This window comes from Pipistrellus hanaki (genome assembly GCF_964339955.1).
Source record: "Pipistrellus hanaki genome assembly, chromosome: 9".
In the NCBI taxonomy this organism is placed as follows: domain Eukaryota; kingdom Metazoa; phylum Chordata; class Mammalia; order Chiroptera; family Vespertilionidae; genus Pipistrellus; species Pipistrellus hanaki.
Window position 1 is genome coordinate 14,629,485 of NC_140511.1, and position 18,046 is coordinate 14,647,530.

Below are 18,046 nucleotides of genomic sequence, written 5' to 3' on the forward strand. Positions count from 1 at the left end.
AAACAGGCTGGCAGGGGAGCAGTTAGGCATCAATCAGGATGGCAGAGGAGTGGTTAGGGGTGATCAGGCTGGCAGGCAGAAGCAGTTAGGGGCAATCAGGAAGGCAGGCAGGCAAGCAGTGGGGAGCCAGCAGTCCTGGATTGTGAGAGGAATATCCAACTGCTCGTTTAGGGATGTCCACTGGGATTGGACCTAAAGAGGCAGTCGGACATCTCTCGAGGGGTCCCAGATTGGAGAGGGTGCAGGCTTCAAATATTTGGAAATTAAATACCTGCTTTTAAGTAACTCTTGGGTCAAAGAATATATCAGAATGAAAATTTGATAGTAATTTAGCTAAATAAAAGTCAAACCACAAAACAAGTAAAAATTGGGTGATGCTATGAGGAATTAAAGTCAATGTAAATGGACAGCCAACCACTAGTGGATAGAATTTTAACTACACTGTATTCACAACATGTTTTAAAACAGTTCTCTAAAATTGGTAGGCAAGGTCACCTTATTAATGGAGTACATGAGGCAAGAAATTGTTTTTTAAGGACTATATAATCAAAATGATTAGAGCTCCAGGAAACTGCTTCAACTCCATCTTGTTCTCTTGAACTCCAGACAGATTTTTCATTCATCTCAGAAGTCTACTCAAAGATGAATTAAGATTGAAACTCAAAAGACTAAACTGAGGGAAGGGGGGATCACTTTTTCTCCTAGGTTTAGATAATATAATTAGTAAAAGTAATTAATGCACAAGATGTAAATACTAATAATATAAACCAGGTTTGAGTTTAGGAAAAAATGAAACTTGAGGTTTGGCAAATCTATAGTAGTATGCTCACTATTTCTTGAAGTTAGTACAACAAACTTTAGTAAGAAATCTTTTATTTGTATAATGATTCTGAAGTTTCAATTCCAGTATAATTCCAGATAATTTACCTTGCTCATGAACTACAGTTTATTGCCATCTATTCATGCAGTAAATTGAAAAGCTTGTTATACTCTGAGTTATTAACATGCTAATAATATTTATTTATTTATTTATTTATTTATTTATTTATTATTATTATTATTTTTTTTACTGTAGTGAAAACAACTAACTGTATTATTTTTATTTTGGATAAATTAGATTTTAATTCTTGATGAATTTATTCTCAGATTCTTAAGCCCATAAATGTATACTAAACTCCATGGCCTAGTGCATGAAATTCGTGCATGGAGGGGGAGTGTCCCTCAGCCCAGCCTGCACTCTCTCCAATCTGGGACCCCTCGAGGGATGACCGACGCCTGAGGGATGTCAGACATCTCTCTTCAATCCAGAACTGCTGGCTCCCAACTGCTTGCCTCCTGCCTTCCTGATTGCCCCTACCGCTTCTGCCTGCCAGCCTGATCACCCCCTAAGCACTCCCAAATGACCAAACAACACCTAATTGCTCCCCTGCCATCCCGATTGCCCCAACTGTCCTCCCCTGCTGGCCTGGTCACCCCTAACTGCCCTCCCTGCAGGCCTGTTAACCCCTAACTGCCCTTCCTTGCCAGCCTGGTCACCCCCAACTGCCCTCCCTACAGGCCAGGTCACCCCTTACTGCTCTCCCCTGCTGGCCTGGTACCTCCCAACTACCTCCCCTTCAGGCTGGTTGCCCCCAACTGCCCTTTCCTGCAGGCCTGGGTCCCCTCAACTGCCCTCCCCTGCTGGTCTTTTTGCCCCCAACTGCCCTCCTCTGCCAGCCTGGTCACACCTAACTGCCCTCCCTTCTGGCCTGATCGCCCACAACTTCCCTCCCCTGCTGGCTATCTTGTGGTAGCCATCTTGTGTTCACATGGGGTATCCATCTTTGACCACATGGGGGCAGCCATCTTGTGTTTTGGAGTGATGGTTAATTTGCATATTATTCTTTTATTAGATAGGATAAATTCTGTAAAAATGTTGCAGGAATATAAAAGACATTGAAAACAATAATTACCTAAATTACTTATTTGCCTTAAATATTTTTCCTCCCAAAGAACACAGAGCATTCAAACAAAGTAAGATAGAATCAGTTTATGAATGCATTTTATTTTTATAGTAAATTAGAGGCCCGCTGCATGAAATTCATGCACAGGTAGAGTCCCTAGGCCTGGCCAGAGATCAGGGCCAATCAGGGCCTTTCTTCCCCTGGCTGCCAGCTGGGGCCTGCCTTGGTTCCACACCACCCCCAGGTGGTCAGTGCATATCATAAAGAGTGATCAGTCTCCTGGACGAACTCCCGTGGGGACAATTTCCATTCTAGGCTTTTATATATTATATAGATAGTATACATTTCTACTAAAATTTTATTCATCTTGCACACTTACTAACATTTGAGCATTATTATGCCTTACTTTGCTTTTTTTTCAAAAATATATTTTACTTTTTAAATTTGCATAACTATTAAGGATGATATTATCTACATGTTTCAATAAGCATATAAACAATCTATCACTGTGTTAATATTTTCAATTCATTCTCTTATTTGTGGAAAATAATTATATTAATTCAAACTTTAATGAAGTAAAAATCTGATTATCAGCCACACTCTAATTTTTAATTAATTTGAACATCCAAGCCTGGCAAAAGCTCTTTTGGAGTTTTTGAATTCAAAATTAATTTAGTGTAAATTATAGTGTAAATTGAAATATTTATAGGGTAAATATTTTTTTAAACTGTTTTAAATATTACACACAATCAGAATAGTTCATGCAAGCATATTTGTTGACTATGTTTAGGTAATAAAATAGAAGACAGATAATACAATGAAATTATTTCATAGGGAATATTTTCTATGCATAATTTCAAATTATTTAATTGAAAATAGATACTTAGGGCCCTAGCTGGTTTGGCTCAGTGAATAGAGTGTCAGCCTATAGGCCAAAGGGTCTTGGGTTCAATTCCAGTTGGGGGCACGTACCTTGGTTGCAGCCCCCTCCCTCCACCCCCGGCCAGGGCCCTTGGTCAGGGTGTAAGCAGAAGGCAACCAATCAATGTGTTTCTCTCATTCACATCAATGTTTTTCTCTGTCTTTCCCTATCTCTTCCACTTTCTCTAAAAGATCAATGGAAAAATATCCTCGGGTGAGGATTAAAACAAACAAACAAAATAGATATTTACAAAATGTTATTATCATAAAGGATAACATCCACAAAGAAATAATTATGCTTTGTTAAACAGATCTATTTCTAAAGTCTGTTACATATTCTTAAAATCATAATTTTAACTGGTTGGAAGGACATAGGAACATTTTTGCTACAATATAGGAGATCTAATCAAATGCATTAAGATAAAAGACAAATATTCTAGCTTTGGTGATTTTAATTTCTCCCATTCTAGACGTGGCTGACAGATATAAATGCTTGGGTGGATAACAGGGTGTTAAAAAAATACATGAAACACAGACTTTCTACATTGTGATAAATTGACACAATTCCTCTTACCCCCACCCCAGACTGTTTATAAAGCATGCATAATGAGTTACTTAGTAAATGAGAATTCTGCATGTTTTTACGGTATCATCTCTTGAAACAACAGACTGATTCAGCAATCATCAGTTAGCTACCTATCTCTTAGGGCACATTAGCACCTCCAGAAAATATTATAGAAAAGCAAATCACATAATGCTGCCTGAGTTTACTACCCGGCTCCAGCACTTACTAACTATATGCTATATGACCTTGCGCCTGACTTTAAGCTCACCGTAGCTCTATTTCCTCATTGTGAAATGGCATATTAATACTAATTTTCAGGGTTGTAGCAAGCATAAAATTGGCTAGCACATGAAAAGCATATAATAAGTGTTGCACAAAATCCCCTGTTGTTTTCTTATTTGTTCCAAATGGCAATCTTTATTATGCTAATTAAATATACTTTATGTATATGTCTCCAAACAGAGTGTAATTTGATTTACAAAATGGCAGATAAGTAGAAAATACTATCGCATTTCCCCGAAAATAAGACATCCTCCGAAAATAAGACCTACTTGCAGGTTTCCTTCTGAGTGAAATATAAGGCATCCCCCTGAAAATAAGCCCCCCCCCTAGGCTCTGTCTCAGAATGAAAATTAATTTACCCTAAACTGGTCGCAATTTGCACATGGAAATTAATGACTACATTGAAAATAGAATGGAGAGAAATAAGTGTGGAAACTTTGTGAAACATAAACTGCAAGAAGTTGTGACTTGGGTTTAGAATTCATGGGAGAAAATCTCTGACAGTTGCATTGCAAATGCACTGCGAGCAGGCTACCTTGACAAGAAGTACTCATTTAAAGACAGTGCTATTGCTAAACATGAGAGATTTGGTCCACTGATTCTGAAAGAAATGGAGTCACAAGAAATTCACTAGGAAATTCAGGAATTGGATTGTTATGATGATGTTCCAGAAGATGATGACATGATTGTCATTGAATAAATGAGTAAATTCTTGATACTGTAAGATTCACAGTTTGTCTGGTTTGTGTTGACAACTACTGTACTACCGTACCGTACACAGGTAATAAATTTCCTTTATTTTCATTTAACCATAAATGTGTACCGTATTCTTCTTCATGGAAAAATAAGACATCCTCTGAAAATAAGACCTAGCGCATCTTTGGGAGCAAAAATTAATATAAGACACTGTCTTATTTTCGGGGAAACAGGGTACTTAAAAACACCATTTAACAAAAAACTACTTCTTCCTTGACATTATCCTCCACTTTAATATTTGATCTAGTAAAGTGGCAAATTGACTGTCAAACCTAGATCTGGAATCTTAGCTCAGTTTGCATTGCCAGGACTTGGGGACCCTGAGGACTCGAGTTAGACCAGCTTGCACATTTGAGCGGTGAGTCGTCACAGGACACCTGCCAACCAAACTGCAGCACTGTATCTTAGATTAGTTTTCATTTTTTGGCTTTATTTTGAGTAGATCTGTACCAAGAAAAAAGTTGTGTAAGGAAGCTTTTTTTTGTGATGAATGGATATGATGTCAGAACTGTAACAGCTCATAATGTGCAGGGGGATTCTTTCTCTCCCCGTCCTCCCATCATCTCAGACCATTTGGAAGCCGCATTCGTTTCAGAATGAAAATGGCTTCTGCATAATAATCCGTTAATAGATTTATCTTTCAAATTTACAAAATTTTAAATGTATGCCTGTGTCTTTTTTTCTTCTTTAGAGCTGGGTAGAGAGAGCTGAAAAACAGGCTCTTCTCTCGGATACACTTGACCTATCAGAACTCTTCCACCCGGACACATTCCTCAATGCTCTTCGCCAAGAAACTGCCAGGTAAGTAAAGTGAAATAACTGTGTGTCCACAAGGGTAATTATACTTACCTTTATTCACTTTTTTTAAAAAAAATATATTTTATTGATTTTTTTACAGAGAGGAAGAGAGAGAGATAGAGAGCCAGAAACGTCGATGAGAGAGAAACATCGACCAGCTGCCTCTTGCACACCCCCTACCCGGGATGTGCCTGCAACCAAGGTACATGCCCTTGACCGGAATCGAACCCGGAACCTTTCAGTCCACAGACCGACGCTCTACCACTGAGCCAAACCGGTTTCGGCCCTTTATTCACTTTTGATCACATTCCCTTGGGAAGAAATAAAGTAATTGTTAAATCCAGATAGTTGTTTTATTTCCTAATACTTAACTTTAGTAATACAGCTTACCACTAGTTTAAAAGGCATTGCTTTTAATTGTTTGTTTATTAGAATTGAAAAAGGTAAAATTTAACTTTAAAATTTTTGATCATTTATTTAGACCTTTTGTGTACAGTATGGAAGGCAGAAATCAAATGGAGCTAATTAAATTAAAATGAATCAAAATTAAATATTTTTTTAAAATGTAACTTCTCAGTCATATTACCCACATTTGAAGTGCTCAAATAGCCACATGTAGCTAGTGGCTACCATTTTTTTTTAATTTTTTTTAAATTTTTTTATTTTAAAAAATATATATTTTATTGATTTTTCACAGAGTGGAAGAGAGAGGGATAGAGAGTTAGAAACATCAATGAGAGAGAATCATCGATCAGCTGCCTCTTGCACACCCCCTATGGGGATGTGCCCGCAACCAAGCTACATGCCCCTGACCGGAATTGAACCCGGGACCCTTCAGTCCGCAGGCCGACGCTCTATCCGCTGAGCCAAACCGGTCCCGGCAAGTGGCTACCATTTTTGAACTGCTTGAAAATGTTTTTATCTTTCCAGAAAATTCTGTTGGACAGTGCTAACCAGGCTTCTTGATAGGGAACAATATTTGATGATTAAGATCAAGTTATTTTTTAATAATAAATTTGGATTATCATCTAATATGTAGTCTATAATTTTTAACAAGATAGAATGAGGGGGAAAAGAGACACTTCCAGAAATATATTGCATAAAATTTAGTTGTTGTTTGGTGACTCAGGGGAATCTTAATTTATAATGCCTTAGGATCATTATAAACATCTCAGTTCAGCTAATAACATTTATTCAACACCCATCATATGCCTGAATTTGAGGATGATGGTCAAAATGGAGGATATAAAAATAAAATAATAAAGGCCCTATCCTCAAGGAATTTGTACAACCTGTTAACTTTAAGAACTTAGTGTGAAGTCTGACTTAAGATATTTTATTACTTGCACATTATAAATATTTTAATTTTAAATAAATAGAAATGTATTTATCTTCATAGTCTACTTCCTGAATATTATTTCTTTCTGAATTGATGCTTTACTTTTGTAGGGCTATGGGCTGTTCTGTGGATAGCCTTAAATTTGTAGCTTCATGGAAGGGTCGACTGCAAGAGGCCAAGCTGCAGATTAAGGTATTAAACTAATTTTAAATGTTTTCCTCAGTCTAAAATGTATGTTTTGGCCAGCTGTGATGAAAAGATTCTGTAACTCCAATCTCAAAGTCACTGGTCTTTATAGTGTAAGAGCCACAGAGATAGATTAGATTGTATTACCTATGTGAAAAATCAGTATAAGTTAAGATTTAGCATGAAACAACTTGTACACAATATAATCTTTTCTACTGCAAAAATAAGAATCTTAAAGATACTATATATTTGCAAATAAAGCCTTTGGTTAAAAATGATACAAATTTTAAAGTCATGTTAGATTATCTTTTCTAAAATTCAATTAATACTTGCTATATAATAAAGAACATATAAATGTAATGTATAAAAATAGACCAGGAGATCCAAGATAGCAGTGGAGTAGGTGGAAGTTACATTCACTTACTCCCAGGACCAAACTGGAATTACAACTAAAATGTAACATAGTCCCCCTGAATAGCCAACCGAAGACTGCTGAACGTAATTCTTATAACCAGATGTTGGGTGGGCACATCTTCCTCGCTCTGCTGCTCAGGGCTGGTATGGGGTTGAGACCCTACACTCCTTGGAGGGGGCCGGGAGGAGGGCTTTACAGCTGAGATAGCCCTCCATGATCTCAGCCACCACCCATGAGAGTGGGACCAACCTTTTCATGCCCCTGCCCTTCCTAACAGACTTGATGAAGGAAATAAGCAGGTTACAAAATGATATGATGATGTATGTTGCCCTTTGCATACAGTTTGGAAATATGAAAAACAATATTATTTATTGTTTATGGGTGCATGTATATTAAAGAATCATGAAAAACTAAATTCAGGGATATGGCTGGGTCAGTTGAGAACAGAAGAGGTACAGGAAGTATGTCTGAGGACTTCAGCTATAGTCATTATGGTTTAGTTGCTTGGGAATACAGAATACACATGGCTGCATATTAAAGTCTAGTAAAAATGAGCAGTGAATATACAGTTAAAATATTTTTATGGTTTTATGTGTTTGACATATTTTTTAATTTATAAAAGGAGGGTGCTGGCAAATAAACCATATAATAACTTATCAAAATAAAACTGAGTTTATCATGAAATTCACTGTTAAATCCAAGTTAAATTGAACTTAAAATCGAAAGAATGCAGGAAATGCAATGTCATATATGAAATAAGTTAATGGCTTAATTATATTTTTAGTGAACAAAGTTACTACTATTACTGTTGCAAACTCCTTTACAGGTGAGAAGAGTTGAATAAGACCATATATGTATGAACAGCCCTTTCAAAGTAGATTGGGTTATGGTAATTAGTTATTTGGAATTATGCAGTTGTGGTTGACCAAATCCCCACTATCCCTTTAAAACGTTTTGAAACTGTAAAGAAAACCAAACTTTATTTTAAATCTTCAGGTGCTTTAATCAGAGGTTCAAGTATGACTAACATTATTTGAGTACAGATTTTTTGTTTTGTTTAATGATTTTATTCAGTTTCTGTTTTGTTAAATTGAAAGCTAAGCAAAACACAAATAATTAGAGGAAATTATATTATGACAAGAGTTGCACATTTAGATGCCTTTCACTTAATTATTTGCATTTGACCCAAATAGTACATTTGTGCAGATGTTTTAAAATTCTTGCGGCACACTGGTTGAAAATTGCTGATCTAAGAATTTTGGAAAATACTTTGCAAATTGAATATTGTAGGCAAAAGTTTCTTTGACCAGAATTTTTCAGATAATATCCACTCAAACCTTTATTTTGTCTCACTTAAGTGTATACACTATATAAAATAATTATAAATGTCTAGAAATTAGAAGATGGGTTAGATTAATGAACAATAATAGCTGATACTTTTGAGCATTTACTATATACCAGGCAATTTTCCAGGTATTTTAAATATGTTGGTAGAGGGGAATTCTTATTTCCCACTCCCATTGTTTTCTTCTGTGTGGAGAGATATTTACCAATGTGGATGCTTTTAGACTCCCCTCTGCCCTTTCTGGGAAGAAGTCACTTTATCTGATTATGAGTCTGAGCCAGGAACCCAGGACTGAGTACCACACCTTCCTTATGCTTTTCTCTTGGATGTTTACATTCTGCTCTGTCCCTTCAGGGTCGTTTCTCCACTTAGTCCACCTGGCTCTTTAGCTTCATCCTGTTGCAGCTAGAAGTTAAGCTGACCAAATTCTTGAGTTTGATATTAGAAAGTCCATTTGCCTGGAGACTTGTTATATCTATTAAAGTATTTTTTTTTTCAGCATTAAAAGTAATGTCTGGGTTTTGTTTGCTTTTATTTCTTCTCTTAATGCAGAATTCCAATTGCAACAAGGATATAGTTTGTTGATATCACTCCAACTCCTGATATATTTCCATTAGTATATGTTTTCATTGTATTTTCAGCAATAAGAATGTCTTTAAACCTGAAAACTACTTAAATTGATAGAGGATATAGAGAGAAAAGAGCAGATTTGGAAAATGTTTGTTAAATGTGGCAGGAAGTGGTAGTTGGTGGCATGTGAGAAGTTTAGGAGAAGGAGCCAAGAATGTTTCCCAGGTGTCTGATTAAGCAAACGCATGGACAGTGGTGCCAATTATTGAAAGAGTCTCCAGGAAATATTCCTCACCCTCCCACCTCCTGGTTAGAAAAGGAGTTTCTATCTTAGTATCTGCATAGGACATAGTCAAGTTGTGGCACTACTTTTATAAATTGCTTTTCTGAACTAATTGAGCTTAAAACTTAGTAACATTTCTAGAAGAGGCCTTAGAAAAACTATCTTACCTAGGGAGTTTCTTGCTCTGAAATTACTAGGCACTCACTAAATTTACATTTTTTAGAGCAAAATGACTTGAGCAACTCTTGAAGCGGCCTGTATAGCATCACATCAGTATTATAGTAGCAAGAATATTGAATTTAAGGATTAACCAATTATATTCTTATCCCAGCTCTTTCACTATGGAACAGCTGCTTATCTTTTCCATGGCACAACAACCCAACTATAAAATTTACTGTTCAAAACTGTTATCAAGGCAGATCCCATCGGGCAGTCGGACATCCTTCGAGGAGTCCCAGATTGGAGAGGTTGCAGGCTGGACTGAGGGACACCCATTCTGTGCAGGAATTACATGCACCGGGACTCTCTCTCTCTCTCTCTCTCTCTCTCTCTCTATATATATATATATATATATATAATCTTATCTAATAAAGAGGAAATATACTAATTGACCATCACACCTTCACAAATATGATGGAGCCCACAGCCAATAAGGCAGGAATATACTAATTGACTGCCACACCCTCAAATATGGAAGCATCCACAACCCCAAAATGGTGGCACCTAGTCCCCTCAGCCACACCAGGGTTGGCAGGCATGTGGCATGGCCGGACCCACCCCCAGGCAGGTCTGGCTGCTCTGTGCGCCTGCCTTCGAAGTCCCCCAGTCCCCTCAGCCCTCCAGCTTCCCAAGGGCCAGCCCAAGCACAGGAAAGCCTTGGATGGCAGCTGCCCAGCTGCCCAGAGCTACCTGAGGACCATGTAACCAGGGCTGGCCAAAGCTTGTGCTGCTGGCAGTGGCAGCAGCAGAGGTGTGAGAGGGGCGTCACCTTCCCTTGATTGCTGGGTTGCCTCCCACCACTGAAGACTCCCAGACTGTGAGAGGGGGCAGGCTGGGCTGAGGGATCCCCCTTCAGTGCATGAATTTTCATGCACTGGGCCTCGTGTGTGTGTGTGTGTGTGTGTGTGATGTCCCGATGCAGGATATTGGCCTCATCTCCCTGTCCTGCTTCCCTCCCCAGTCTCTCAGCCACCTCAAGTCTGTGCCTTTCTGTGCCCAAACCTTGAGCGAGTGTTTGCAATTGAAAACTCCTATTTTGGGTTTAGAGTTTAAAAAACAAAGACAAAACAAAACCAAAAAACTGCAGGTTTCTCTTTTCCAAGCACTGTGATCCTCCCAGCCTTTCAAGCTCAGCCTTTCATGGCTGTGATCTGGGTTCCTCGGCTTCCAGTAGCCCTGTGGCCTTTCCTTTTCACAGTTCAGTGTTATACCTGTCGCAAAGGGACAGAGCTGTGGTGCAAAACAGCTTCCTCCTCAACTTCTTGGACTGCTGACTGGCTGTCTCTCTCAAGTCCACATCTCTGTGCCCACTGTTCTCCAGGCTCCTCCACCCTTTCTTGTTGTAAATTGTCTCCTCGGCTGTGTCTAATTTGTTAATTCTAGGAGGATGTTCTCTGATTTACTTGTCTTTTCAGTCTGGCCCCAGGATGAGGTACATGACATGTCTGCCTGTTCAGCCACCTTTTTTTTTTTTTTTTACTCCAGACTTTAATGTTTTCTGTTTCCATGGCAGGTTAGTGGCTTGTGCCTAGAAGGATGCAGTTTTGATGGGAATCGACTTTCTGAAAACCAGCATGATTCTCCTAGTGTGTCATCAGTTCTCCCTTGTTTTATGGGCTGGATTCCACAGGTAATGTATTTTTAGTAGGTACGAGTTTTAAGTTAACTCATTCTTGGATTTTTTTTTCTATTTTCACTAAGATAATATAACCTATACTCACACTAATTTATTTATATATTCATTTGTTCATGATGTAGATTCTAAAGTCATTCCAATTTCAGCTCAATGCTAGTGGTTAAATTAATATAGGTCTAAATTAAGGTTTCCCTAGGGGGTTTTGTCCATAACAGAGCATTGGCTTTCTCCAAAGCATTTTCCAAAAATTATTCTAGATAACATTATTTCATAATGGCTCTTTGTGAAAAATTGTTCACTAAATAAATTGAATAACTAGAATATTTCCTGCCCTTGGAAATTCATGATGTATTTGAGAATATGCAATACTCTGAAGAGTGCCAAAGATTACCTAACACACTTTTTCTTGCACCTACATCCCACCCTTTATCTGGATCTCCTGGTCCACATAATACAGTTAGGGAAATACTGCTTGAACTTACAGGACAGTCTGGGATGGTGCCCTGGTTTGTCATTACACAGGATCAGTTTGCCTGTGTTCCATCTTTCCAGTAATGAATGCTATTAGGGTTCATCAGTCCTACAGTAACATTGGAGTCCTCAGCCAGCCTGAACCCTATTGGACCAAACAGACACAACATTGGAGCCAACAGACACAAAATTGACAGTTCAACTTCAGAAAAAAGTTCATTTCCAGGGAAAATACTACCATAAATTGATTTTATAAGCCACTCTCATAAACAACCTATATATTACTTTTATTTATTTAAATATATTTTTATTGATTTCAGAGAGTAAGGGAGAGGGAGAGAAAGAGAGAAATATCAATGATGAGAGAGAATCATAGATCGGGTGCCTCTTGCACGCCCCACACTGGGGATCGAGGCCTCTACCTGGCATGTGCCCTGACTGGCAATCGAACTGTGACCTCCTGATTTATAGGTTGACACTCAACCATTGAGTCATGCCAGCCGAGCTATATACATTCCATATATATATATATATATATATATATATATATATATATACACACACACACACACACACACACACACACACACACACACACACATCTTCTAATATACATGCTGATAAAATATTATATATATATATATATATATATATATATATATATATATATATATATGCTTTTCTTTAAGGCCTTATGAAAACAATATTATTAGAATCTTGTTACTGAAAAATATGAGGGAATTATTTCTCTACCAAAATACATTTTAAAGAATAATGTAATAAAGAAATAGTTATGGCATCCTTGACAGAACAAATTCTCAAAATACTCATAGTTAGAAAATTGAGTTGAAATTGGTAAAATAGTTAACATAATTAAATTAGGTAATTTTGTTTTCTTTTTTTGTTTGTTTGTTTGTTATTTTCTTTGGTTTGTTGGATAAATGATACCTAATATCACCACTTGCCTTTGTTAGTGCATTATCTTCTTTCAAATAGTAGCCTATTGCCTGGTATTTGTAGTGCATGTGCACTTTTAAGTTATTTTCCCATGGGCATGAGTATGAAAATTTTATCTGTAATATCTTTAATAAACATATTAAAGAAGGATTTGTGTCATAAGAATGCAATTTAGTTAAGCAACATTCATGAAACTTCTAGCAGCACAGGTATTGTGCTAACAGTGAGAATGTCCATGTATTAGCTCCACTATTGTGATAATTTATTGGTGAACTAAGAGCAAGCCTGTTCAACTTTTTTTTTTTTTTTACAGAAGATTATAACATTTAAGAGATTTTGAGAAGTGATAATTATAAGCAAAATTTTAAGAAATAACTGTGCTGTTTAACTTTTAAAATACTGTAGGCTTTGATGTAAATATTTTACCATCACTTTAAACAAACAGAAACACCTACAACCCAAAGCAGGTTTAAAAAGATTTGGAAATATATACTGAATCAGTAAATTGATAGTGAATATACAAAAAAAAAAACAACTTTACATTACTGTTAAGTTCCTAATTTAAAGTGGATTGGCATTAAAATGAAGAGAGATAGAGAAAATCTCCTGAGTAGAAAGAAATAGCATTGTAAAACATTTCAATATGATGTTCCTGTTTTCTCTTTTGTCCATAGAAACTATGGGAAGCAAAGCAAATATCAGGTGGCATAAAAAGATAATATAAGACCTTTCCTGGACTTATAGTCATTCATAGATTCAGATCATTTTAGTCCAACAAATATGTAATGTTTGTCTGCTATTTGATAAAGAATTTAAAAGCAGCATTTCAAAAGAAACCCTCACTTGGATTTAACTTTAAGAATGGCTAAGGAGTTATAAAAATTACAGAAAATTCGGAATCCTAAAAAAGCTTTGGCATTTAAGCAGAGTTGGAGAAGAGGGAAGAGATTAGGCAGTAACTAATAATGGTTGAAAATTCTCTTTACTTCATATCCTACATTTTTTTTTTCTGAGACCCAACCAGAATTCTCTCTAGTAATCCTTGTTAGATTAACATATCCCGGAGTAGTCTTTTGTTTTCATAGGTTATTCTTTTTCCAAAAATGATCTATAGTAATAAAAGAGAAACATTCAAATTAACCATAACTCTGCTATGCCAAACCATGCCTACCAGCCAATCAGAAGTGAGTATGCCAGTTAACCCAACCAAGATGGCAGCTGGCCAAGGAGCTGGAGCAAGCAGGAGGCTTGGGTTGCCCCTGGCGATGGAGGAAGCCAAGCTTCCTGGCTGGCTCTGGCCTCTACTCAAGGATACAAAGTTACAATTATAGAAGATAAATAAATCCTAGATACTTGCTTCCAGTCAGCCCTGGCCTACGCTCAAGGAGGCGCTGGAAAAAAAAAAAGAAAAAGAAAAAAAATAGAGAAAAAAAAGGAGGGGCTGGGACCTTCGGTCATCTGGTCATCTTGGGGTGATCAGGCCAGAATGGGGCAGCAGGGGCTGTTGGGTGTAAGCAGACCAGCAGGGGTGCCAGTTGGAGGTGAGCAGGCCATCAGTGGGGGTCAGTTGGAGGTGATTAGAACAGTGGGAGGGGGCAGTTTGGAGTGAGCATGCCAGCAGGGGGGCATTTGGGGGTGAGCAGGCCAGTGGGGAGGGAAAGTAGGGGCAGTTGGGGATGAGTAGGCCTGCAGGGGGGCATTTGGGGGTGATCAGGCTGGCAGGGGGGCATTTGGGGGCTAGCAGGCCAGCGGTCGGGGACTGTTAGGAGGTGAGTAGGCCAGCAGGCTGGCAGGCAGGTGAGCACCTGGAACCAGCAGTCCTGGATTCTTAGAGGGATGTCAGACTGCCTGTTTAGGCCTGATCCCTGTAAAGCGGCAGTAGGACATCCTTCGAGGGGTCACAGATTGGAGAGGGTGCAGGCTGGGCTGAGGAACACTCGCCCTTCTGTGCACGAATTTCATGCACCGAGCCTCTAGTATACTATATATACATATATGTATACATTGTTTCCTAGGCTAAATTTTAGCTTCAAAGAAGATTTTTATTTTTTTTATCTGAATATATATGAAATGCTTAGCCTATATAATTCTAGACATAGCATTTGCACATAAAATACTGCATGAATTTGCACGTAAAATGAATGCATGAATAACTGACAGAATCTTTAATACAAACTAAGAAAAATTAGAAAGATTCAGGGCAGATGGTGCTTTTATCTATTTGGGCAATGACTCTTCATAAAGAATGAATTTTGTTATATGCAAATCAGGTTATGATTTAGGAATGTTAGGGGTGAATGAGTTGTCAAAAGGACTTAAGTAATTTTATATATCAAGAACCAGAAATGTCAAACAGTATTTGAGAGAGAGAGAGAGAAAGAGAGAAAGAGAAAAAGAAAGGGAGAGGGAGAGAGGATTGGAAAAGGTAATAGAAATTCCATACAGTGCCCACTTAGGCATAAAAAAATATTTTTTCTTGATGGAAATATTTAAAATAATCTATTTTCATTGCTATCTGTGACATGAAGTAGATGTTAAAATGCTGGGATTTTTTTCCTAGTTGATTTGAGAATTAGTAGGGAATAAGGAAAAGACATGTATATGCAGTCCAAAGAATTAGAGATATGTGGATAAACAATACTTTATATTTGAGCTGTTAGATACATTATCAATTCTTTCAGCATTTCCTTAGATCAGTGTTTCCCAAGTGTGGTATGCGTACCCCCAGGGGTACCAGAAGAGTTTGGTGGGGGTACGCGTTGCACCGGAGTTTGATGGGGATATGCACTGCACCGTGCTTAGCTGCACCTAATTCTACTTTCTCATGAGTACGAGGGGTACTCAGCGTTATGAAAATTATAGCAGGGGTACACATATGTCAAAAGTTAGGGAAACACTGCCTTAGATGGACGAGTATTGTAATCTCTCTTTCATCACAGGGAAAGTGATGCTTAGACAGTAGCCTAGTCAGGTCAGGGGCTCCTAGACAAGTATTCCAGAGCCTAAAAATGAGTTATTTCCTTAAATGCTATTGTCTTCTATCCTGAAAAGCAACAGAATAACAGAGTATTTAGGTGCTAATATTCATATGCCAAAACTTTTTTTCAACTGCACTATCTATGGCAACTTTGCTGCTTCCCAATTAGATTGCCATGGTGAATTCTCTGTGGCTTTCTGATTTGTCACTTTTAAAATTTTCAAATGAGTCTAACTTTGAAGTTTCACTCCAACTCTAAGAAAAATAAGTAATATCCATTAGGTGAATACAATTATACAAGTTCATTAAAAACATTAATCCTAGATTAAAATTAGAAACAGTATTATGAACTTGTGATTTTTTTTAAATTCATATTTCTAATCTTCAGTTACTGAAAAATCCTAGAAGAATGATCGACCATTGCTAGCACCCAGATTATGATTGCTAATACTATTTCTCATTAAAAGAACCAAAGACCTTCACAGTATGAAAACTGGGTTCTGGGACAGGAAATATAAAAGACAAGCTTATATCATATTGACATACTGGAAACCAAGGAAGCTATTAAAGATGATAGGAACATATAAAAAACTGAGGAGATAACTTAAGAGTTCACACTGCACAAAGATTGACAATTTAAACATCAATAAGATAACCACTGCATTGAAGCGCATCAGTAGCTGCATTAAACCTACTAGTTCACAATGATGTTTTAAAAAAAGAGGTGGTAGGGAATCAGATATCACCCTTAGAATATACTATGGAATGAATACATTGTTTTAAAAACAAATAATTAAAGGAAATTGGATAGCATTTATCCAGGTTTTATGAATTGTCCTTTGGTAATAATAAAAAAAATCGGTAAATAGAAGTTTCTATCTATAGATATATTCCATCCTGGAAATGAAGAATGAATAATAGAGTGAAATTATCATTTTATAATCTTGCTTGTTATAATGATCACCATGGCTCCTAATATCTAAAAAGGGAAATAACCAGACATATGCTTCTTGATGGATGTATACAGTTCCATCTATGCAGTGTTTTGCCCAAAACTGAATCTGAATCTGAGCTTATGCTCAGATCCAGTTTACAAGAGTACAGGGAATAGGTGAACATGATACCATGGGAATGTAGACAATAACAGTCAGAATGTGTGAAATCTTTGGTTCAGTTTCTTCAGCAAATTGCAAGGGAGGAAAAACCTATAAATTAAGAAGTCATATCAACAAAATGCTAGTATGGGCTTTATGTGAATTGTGGCTTTAATAAAAACTATTTTAAATGTATGGGATAATGAGCTAATAGGTATATGATAATTGGCATTTTCAAATATTATAATAGTATTGTGATATTTTTGTTTTCTAGACATAGTTATATATTTATAGATAAAATTTTCTGTGTTGCAGATGGATGATGGGGGTTTATTAGATTAATCTTCATTTTAAAACACTTCCTAATAAAATTTTAAATAAAACTTATTTGGGAGGATTTTGTGTTTGTCTCTTTGGTTATCTTCCAAACAGTATGCTGCTATATTTTAAAATAAAAATTAATTTTTTCAAACAGGGGCTGTACGGCCCATATTCCCCTGAAGATTGCATTTCTCTGCCTGTGTACACCAGTGCCGAAAGGGACCGTGTGGTCACCAACGTGGACATTCCATGTGGAGGCAACCAGGACCAGTGGATTCAGTGTGGAGCAGCCCTCTTTCTAAAAAATCAATAAAGTCTAATGGCGACAAAGGCCGTCTTAGCAAAAAGAAACATTTATTATTTAAATTTTAAATAAAATACATGGTGAATCTATTTTGTTAGTTCAAAATATGCGCATATAGTTACCCTATGGTTTTTTGTTTGTTTGTTTGTTTGTTTGTTTGTTTTTTATCTCATTGGGTTTTTATTTCTATGGGTAATAACAGCACAATAATTTAATGTTTTAGGTAAGATGTTTAAAATAGTATGTATAATGATGTATATTACATTTGCATCATAATTATTTTATAAAATACTAGAGGTCCAGTGCACAAACACTTGTGTGTGTGGGGAGGGGTGGTGTCCCCCCTCAGCCTGGCCTGCCCCTTCTCATAGTCTGGGAGCCCTCACGGGACGTCCTACTGATGGCTTAGGCCTGATCCCCGAGTGGAGCGGCCTAAGCTGCAGTCTGGCCTCCCTCTGTGGGAGGCAACCAGCCAATCAGGTTTACAGATACTACAGACTCCTTATTTCTTTCCTCTGGTTGGAGAACAGGGGACTAAAAGGTGGACAGAGCTGTGACCAGGCCTGGGGCTTTTGTAGACAGCGGAAAGAGGGAGAGGGCAGGGAAAACTCTTCAGTAGTCCTTCTTTCCTCCAGGCCTCTCCCTCTACTTTTTCCTTGTCATG

At 37.4% G+C, this 18,046-nt stretch overlaps 1 protein-coding gene across 3 annotated transcripts in view; it reads left to right on the plus strand.

Annotated features, from left to right (window-relative positions):
• The window catches only part of DYNC2H1 (dynein cytoplasmic 2 heavy chain 1), a 245,015-nt gene extending 227,402 nt beyond the window's left edge, over positions 1-17,613 (plus strand). For 2 of the 3 annotated variants that reach the window (XM_084893697.1, XM_084893698.1), the window contains 4 exons: positions 5,159-5,268; positions 6,715-6,796; positions 11,136-11,252; positions 17,233-17,613. In XM_084893697.1, coding sequence (XP_084749823.1) covers positions 5,159-5,268; positions 6,715-6,796; positions 11,136-11,252; positions 17,233-17,391 — 468 coding nt within the window. In that variant the 3' untranslated portion in view covers positions 17,392-17,613. The remainder of the gene's footprint in view (positions 1-5,158; positions 5,269-6,714; positions 6,797-11,135; positions 11,253-17,232) is intronic. The other variant, XM_084893699.1, reaches the window with a different exon arrangement.
• The last annotated feature ends 433 nt before the right edge of the window (positions 17,614-18,046 follow it).